Source organism: Alosa alosa, chromosome 12 (assembly GCF_017589495.1).
Source record: "Alosa alosa isolate M-15738 ecotype Scorff River chromosome 12, AALO_Geno_1.1, whole genome shotgun sequence".
Lineage (NCBI taxonomy): Eukaryota > Metazoa > Chordata > Actinopteri > Clupeiformes > Clupeidae > Alosa > Alosa alosa.
In genome coordinates, this window is record NC_063200.1 from 14,376,073 (window position 1) to 14,383,572 (window position 7,500).

General features: G+C 47.8%; 1 protein-coding gene across 1 annotated transcript in view; it reads right to left on the minus strand.

Annotated features, from left to right (window-relative positions):
- Positions 1-7,500, minus strand: part of dab2ipb (DAB2 interacting protein b) — a 230,284-nt gene that overhangs the window by 17,355 nt on the left and 205,429 nt on the right. The window contains 3 exon segments of the mRNA XM_048259739.1: positions 344-580; positions 895-1,039; positions 2,521-2,665. Of these exon segments, the coding sequence (XP_048115696.1) occupies positions 344-580; positions 895-1,039; positions 2,521-2,665 (527 nt within the window).

Consider the following 7,500-nt stretch of genomic DNA (forward strand, 5'->3'; position numbering starts at 1 on the left):
TAGAGAGAGAGAGAAAGAGAGAGAGAAGGAGGAGGAGGGAGAGTGAGTGTGAATATCTGATAAGTGACATGTCAAAATTTCAATTCAGCTTTAGAGTTGCGCACACACACATACACACACACACACACACACACTAATGCATGTGCCAGTCACACAGAAGCTACTCACTCACCGAGATACACACACACACACACACACACACACACACACACGCACACACACACACACACGCACACACGCACACACACACACACACACACACACACACACACACACACACACGCACACACACACACACACACACACACACACACACACACACAAACACACACGAGACACTCACTTGGTGAAGTTGGCGAGGTTCTGCGTGACCTTGGCGATGAGCGTGAGTGTGCGGGCGGTGCGGTCATCAGGGTACTCCTGCGTCAGGTTGAAAAGCGACGGCGACATGATGGCCGGACACAGGAAACGCAGGAAGAGCGACGCGCTGATCAGACGCTCGCTGATGTCCGGTCGCCCCCGGTTACCGCACTCCAGTCGCCACGACGCAAACACCTCCTTCAGCTCCCGTGGAAACACACTGCCAGGGGGCGGGATCAAACAGACAAGTGACCAATCAGAGATGAGTAGCATGTGACATCTGTGACAGTTCATTCACTAATATCATAGCTCTGTGCTATTGTGTCTGTGACAACAGTATATGTGTGTTACCTAGTAAGTAGTGTGTAACTAAATGTGTTTTCATCTTCTGTGTGTGTGTGTGTGTGTGTGTGTGTGTACCAGTAGAAGCTGATGATCTGTGAGTGTGTGTGTGAGTGTACCAGTAGGAATTGACGATCTGTGTGAGTGTGAGTGTCTGTGTGTGTGTGTGTGTGTGTGTGAGAGTGTGTGTACCAGTAGGAGTTGATGATCTTGCAGAAGGCCAGCTCACAGCACATCTTCAGGTTGCTCTGGTGTTCCCCCAGGTCCCCCGCCGAACACTTGGAGGCGTCCACCTCACAGTTCTCATCCGACTCATACAGAGCCTTTATAAACTCACCTGGAGACCAGTAAAAGAGAGATGAGGGAATGTGTGTGTGTGTGTGTGTGTGTGTGTGTGTGTGTGTGTGTGTGTGTGTGTGTGTGTGTGTGTGTGTGTGGAGGGGTAAAGTAGAGAAGAGATGGATAGAGATTTGAGCAACAGAAAAAAGAAGAAAGAGAAAAACAGTCAACTTGCTGGCCAGCCGACCGCGTGTGTGTGTGTGTGTGTGTGTGTGTGTGGTCTCTGGAGTGTTCTGATTGTGGGCTTCCTGTGTGTGTGTAATTTGATTTGGTGAGACACTGTTTCTAATTCAGTGGTGAACACAAGAGGTCTTTACAGAGAGTATGTGTGTGCATGTGTGTAAGTGAGTGTTAGTGAGTGTGAGTATGTGTACAGTAAGTGTGCACATTCTTGAATTTCCCCTTGGGGATCAATAAAGTACCTATCTATCTATCTATCTATCTATCTATCTACATTCAGTATGTGTGTGTATAAGTGTTTCCATTTAAAACCTGGTGGACTTGAGAGTAGACTAACATAAACCACATTCCCCAGTAAACAGCAGGGGGAGCACTTCTGCTAACCAATGGGATCTCACATAGGCCCAGTATCAACCAGCTTATGGGATCTAGCATAAACCCTCAGTCTAAAGCAGCTAATGGGATCTAGCATAGACTCTCAGTCTCAACCAGCTAATGGGATCTAGCATAGACCCTCAGTCTCAACCAGCTAATGGGATTTAGCATAGACCCTCAGTCTCAACCAGCTAATGGAATATAGCATAGGCCATTAGTCACCACTAGCTATGGCTTGGTCCAGTGGCTACCTACTAGCACTCTTTCAATGAGCTCATATAACATCATACATTATCGGACATAGTATGTCATACACCCAAACACATACACACAACCCCCACCCCATCCCACACACACACACACACACACACACACACACACACACACACACATCAGTCCTTGCACTAAATGGGACAGCACATTGGCAGTCCATCTTGAGGAGTGACACATTAAATAATGCAGGACTTCTTCAAACACCGTTAATCTAAGAAAAACACCCATCAATTATTCACCCCATCACTGAATATATTTTTAACAGGGCCCTGAGAGAAAGATACACTCTCTTGCTTAGTTACATGCACGCACGCACACAAACACACACACAAAATTTCAGATGGCTTGTGACTAAATAGGCATAAAATTCAAGAGGGTATTTTTCCTACTGATAAGCCTTGGTTGTGTGTGTGTGTGTGTGTGTGTGTGTGTGTGTGTGTGTGTGTGTGTAGCATGAGTGTGTGTGTATGTGTGGGAAATGGAGCACTGTGCTTGTCTGATGCAGTTATACACACCCGGTTCATCTTAGAAGAGCAAACCTAACTATGAGCTCTCACTGAGGATGGTAGTGCAGGTGTGTGTGTATGTGTGTGTGTGTGTGTGTGTGTGTGTGTGTGTGTGTGTGTGTGTGTGTGTGTGTGTTTTCCTTACCCAGTGCATCCTGTAGGTATTTCTGTCCCACTAGTTTGAGGTACTCCTCGATGGCTTTGGTGCCAAGTGTGTTCTCTCTGAAGATCAGGTGTTCGTTCTCGCCACACCTGTCCACCTCTGACATCATCAGGTCTGTCAGGAAGTCCTGCAAATAAAATCAGGAAGGGAGTCAGGCTGTGAATCATTCCTAAGAACTACAAATCCCATCCACACTGCCAACTTCATCAAGGCCTTCAGGAAGTCTCCAAATAGAAAATGATCCAGACTAGACAATACTACATCTTCCATTGTGCACCTTGGCACATAGGAAGCTCTGAAGAGACACAGAAAGTGAGCCAAAATGCTACACTGCTGTCAATCAAGGAATGACGGATCCCATCTCCGCCTCCATTGCCACGGCAACTTCTTAAAGAGTTCAAGGAGGTAGATGGCTCATCCCTTTATTTGCTGATGAATAAAACATCTCACATTTTCCATTTGCCATCAAATCCACTGGGTAATGACCCGAGGACTGTGAGTGTGTGTGTGCGTGTGTGTGTGTGTGTGTGCTTTCCAGAACATTAGCAAAAACAGACATTAGCTGTGGAGTATGACTTTTCCGCTGTGAGTTTATTTAACATGACAAACCATCCAGAGATTGAAAAGTATTCACGCACACACAGATGCCGACACAGATGCACACACACACACACACACACAGCAGCCTAATGGGGTGTTTCACCAAGTTCCTATTAACACACACAATCAAAATGTATACTCGCCACAATTCAAACACACACACACACACACACACACACACACACAAACAAACAAACACACACATGCAGCATTAGCCAAGGCTGTTAAATGAGGAACCTATATGAATCAGTAGAGTCACACATACACACACACACACACACACACACACACACAGCATTAGCCACTGCTGTTATATGAGGAACCTATTTCTGAGTCAGTACTGAGTATCTTCGTCTTTGATCTTGTTTATGTATTCCATTACCGTATTCACCATGCACTGCACAGAACTAAGCATAATCACTGCATAAAGGGTGACTAAGCATAATCACTCCATAGAGGGTGACTAAGCATAATCATGGAATAAGTGAATATCAGAGAGAAAGAGAGAGAAGTGGAGAGACGAGAGGGCAAGAGGAGTGGAGAGAGTCTGGATGAGGAGGAGAGAGCTCACATACAACAATACATGGAGAAAGAAAGAGCCGTGTGTGTGTGTGTGTGTGTGTGTGTGTGTGTTACACCCCACCTTTACGTGACCCTTTAGGGGTGAACAAAAACCCACCACTGACCCCAAATGAATAACAGTAACAACCTTTTAAAATGTACCCAACCAGTGGGATTTATTACATCGAGATAAACCATAACAAAACACTACACAGACATGACACAAAGTCCAAATCAAAAGACAAGACGAAATCCCAGGCTGAGAGGCAGCAAGACAGCCAGCAGTCCCCACACCAAGCAGAGCACCTCAGCAGAGGTAGAGAGGAGGGGAGAGAACAGGGACAAACAGCAGTGGAACAAACATACAGGCAACACATACAGCCGTAACAGTGTGTGCAAGCTGGATATGTGTGTGTGTGTGTGTGTGTGTGTGTGTGAGTGTTTCATCCTGAGGTGATGAGTCATGTCGGTGTGTGTTTGTTTCTGGGCCAGAGGATCAGGCACCTAGGTGCTGAGTGCACTGTCTGGATTCCCTCTCTTGCTCACTCCCACACACACACACACACACACACACACACTCTCTCTTTCTCTCTCTCTCTCACACACACACACACACACACACCTCCTTATTTCTCCATCACCTTCTTCTACCTCCATCATACTTTCCTCGCCAGCTGACAGCGTGACCTGGTTTGAACTGTTCTGTTCTCATGGTGGTGTCTAGCATCAAGCTGTGAGAGGCTCTGGGTTTCATTCACTCTCTGTCTGTGCTTGTGTGTGTGTGTGTGTGTGTGTGTGTGTGTGTGTGTGTGTGTGTGTGTGTGTGTGAGAAACAGAAAGAGAGAGAGAGGCAAAAAGAGAGAGAGAGAGAGAGAGAGAAAGAAGAAGAGAGAAAAAGAACATTTCTGAAATAATACTCTTTCCAGCCATTTTACTGCTCTTGTGTATTAGCCTTAAGTACTATAGCTACTCCATTTCAGTCCTCCCCCTTCTCCCCTCTATCCCTCACTCCTCTCCTCCCCTTTCTCCCCCTCTCCTCCCTCCCCCTCCTCTCTCTCTCCATCTCCTCCCTTCTCTCCTCTCTTCCTCTCCCTTTTCCCTCTATCCCTCCTCCTCCCTCTCCTCAGTCCTCTCCATCTCCCCTCATCCTCTCCTCCCTCTATCCCTCGCTCCTCTCCTCCCCTTTCTCCCCTCTATCCCTCGCTCCTCTCCTCCCCCTTCTCCCCTCTATCCCTCGCTCCTCTCCTCCCCTTTCTCCCCTCTATCCCTCGCTCCTCTCCTCAGTCCCTTTCCATCTATCCCTCGCTCCTCTCCTCAGTCCCTTTCCATCTATCCTCGCTCCCTTTCCATCCTCAGTCCTCTCAGTCCCATCCATCATCCCTCCTCTCCTCCATCCCTTTCCATCTATCCCTCGCTCCTCTCCTCAGTCCCTTTCCATCTATCCCTCGCTCCTCTCCTCTATCCCTTTCCATCTATCCCTCGCTCCTCTCCTCCATCCCTTTCCTTAAATCCTCTTCTCTGTCTCTGTCCTTATCTGGGCAATGACAGCAGCCTCAGAGCGAGAGAGCGAGAGAGGGAGAGAGAGAGAGAGAGAGAGAGAGAGAGAGATAGAGAGAGAGAGATGGAGAGAGAAGGGGGGAGAGAGAGAGAGAGAAGAGGAGAGAGAGAGAGAGAAGGGGGGAGAGAGGAGAGTGACAAAGGGAGAGCAGGAGAAGGGGAGAGAGAGAAAGAGAGAGAGAGAGAAATAAATAAAGAAAGAAAGAAAGAGAGAGAGAGAGAGGGGGGGGGAGTGACAAAGGGAGAGCAGGAGAAGGGGAGAGAGAGGGGGGGGATGATTGACGATTAAAAGTGTGAGGAGTAGGAGGCTAAAGTACTTCCTGGTTGAAACCGTCTGCCTCAAACGTCTTCAGCACAGCGTTCCTGTTTAAAGGGGAGCCGTCATGTCTGACCTGAATTCATATCTTGGAGCATTTCTGAGCGCCTGTGCCATAAATACCCTCCCACTTCCCTTCGTCAGCACATGAGTTTATGAGCGACGGGTCACAGGCCAAGATATAATTAATCCATGATGTCAGGGCACTTCACTGGGACTGGGTCTAGACAGAAAACAGAAAACTACAAATTGAGTCAGTGCAGAGGAGGACTGAGTCACATATCCAGCAGTTCCATGCCAGATGTGGGGTCAAAGACGCTAAAGATGTCAAAACTAAGCACTAATCTCTTTATTAGGGAACATGGTTAATAATGGTTATTTTGTTCAATATTGAGATCACGATTATTTAACACATGATTACACAATGATTTTAAAAACATAATCCATTTTCTAAAATATTCCAAAAAATTCAACTGAATAGCCTAAAATTTGTTTTGAAATAAATGTAAATATGTACACATATAGATCACAGTTGCCATTGTAAAGCAAAGAGCTGTGCTGGTTTATAGCTGATTTATAACTCATAACAAAATGAGTTGCAAAATAATATGACAAAATAATAGTATTATCTCGATAATGTTGTTTTCATAATCATTGGACGTCATAACATGCAATTGAAATTCGATTAATTGAATTGATTCAATGAATTAAAATTTGATTAATTGCACAACCCTTTTTAGTCGGCATTTCTGCAGCACAAACATGTTCCATCCGTGGCCCTCACACCAATGAAGTCTTTAGTTCCGAGCAGAGACCCAGAGTAGCCACTGAACCCTAGACCCGAGACCAGAGTAGCCTGGTCAATCCGTGGTGAACTCCTGTGGTCAACCCCTGCACCGAACCCCTGCGTGTCTCTGCTAGCCAAGACATCAAGGACCTTCCTCTCCTCCCCAACCTCTAGAGGGTGTGTCTCTGAGCCAGGGCTGAGAGGGGACTTCCCGGTCTCTGTGGCCCATTCACATGTGGTAAACACAGCACTGCCGAACAGCAGAGGGCGCCGTTGAGGTTGTACGCACGTCTACAACACCTCCAGCGGCAGCGGCTACTTAAGCAGTTGCATAAAAATGACCCCCCCAGGAGGAAACGCCCGCTGTTGAGAAACCCCAGAGCTCATTGCCTGGGTCGGCAGAGATGACCCGATGTTCAAACATCATCATCGCCATCCGAGCGGACAGCAGGGCCAGCGGAGGACACAGTGATGGGTGTGTCTGAGGAAGTGCTGCACAGCCACAGTGCTGCAGTTTAAAGCTCTCATTGGGCAGGATCCACACAAACAAACACCGCTACCACATCACTAACAGAGAAGTTAAAGAGGGTATGTGTGTGTGTACAGTGTGTGTGTGTGTGTGTGTGTGTGTGTGTGTGTGAGTAAACAGTCAGACACCAACACACTGCTTTCAGGCAAGAACATGAGAGTTTAAGAGATCTGAGTGTGTGTGTGTGTGTGTGTGTGTGTGTGTGTGTGTGTGTGTGTGTGTGTGTGTGTGTGTGTGTGTGTGTGTGTGTGTGTGTGTGTGTGTGTGCGTGTGGAAGGAGCAGGCTTTCAGCCAAACACTAAGATGAAGAGATGTGTTTATAGCCAGGATGAAACTGCGATAAGAGCCCAACAGACTCTGTGACGCTCTTTCTCCCTCTCCCTCCTTCTCTCCCTCCCTTCCCTCCCTCTCCTCTCTCTCCTCCCCCTCTCCCTCCCCTCCACTCCCTCCCTCCCTCTCCTCTCCTCCCCTCCCTCCCTCCCTCCTCCCTCTCTCCCTCCTCCCTCTCCTCTCCCCTCCTCCCTCCCCTCCCTCCCCTCTCCTTCCCTCTCCTCCCTCCTCTCCTCCCCTCCTCCCTCCCTCCCCTCCTCCCTCCTCCCTCCCTCCTCCTCC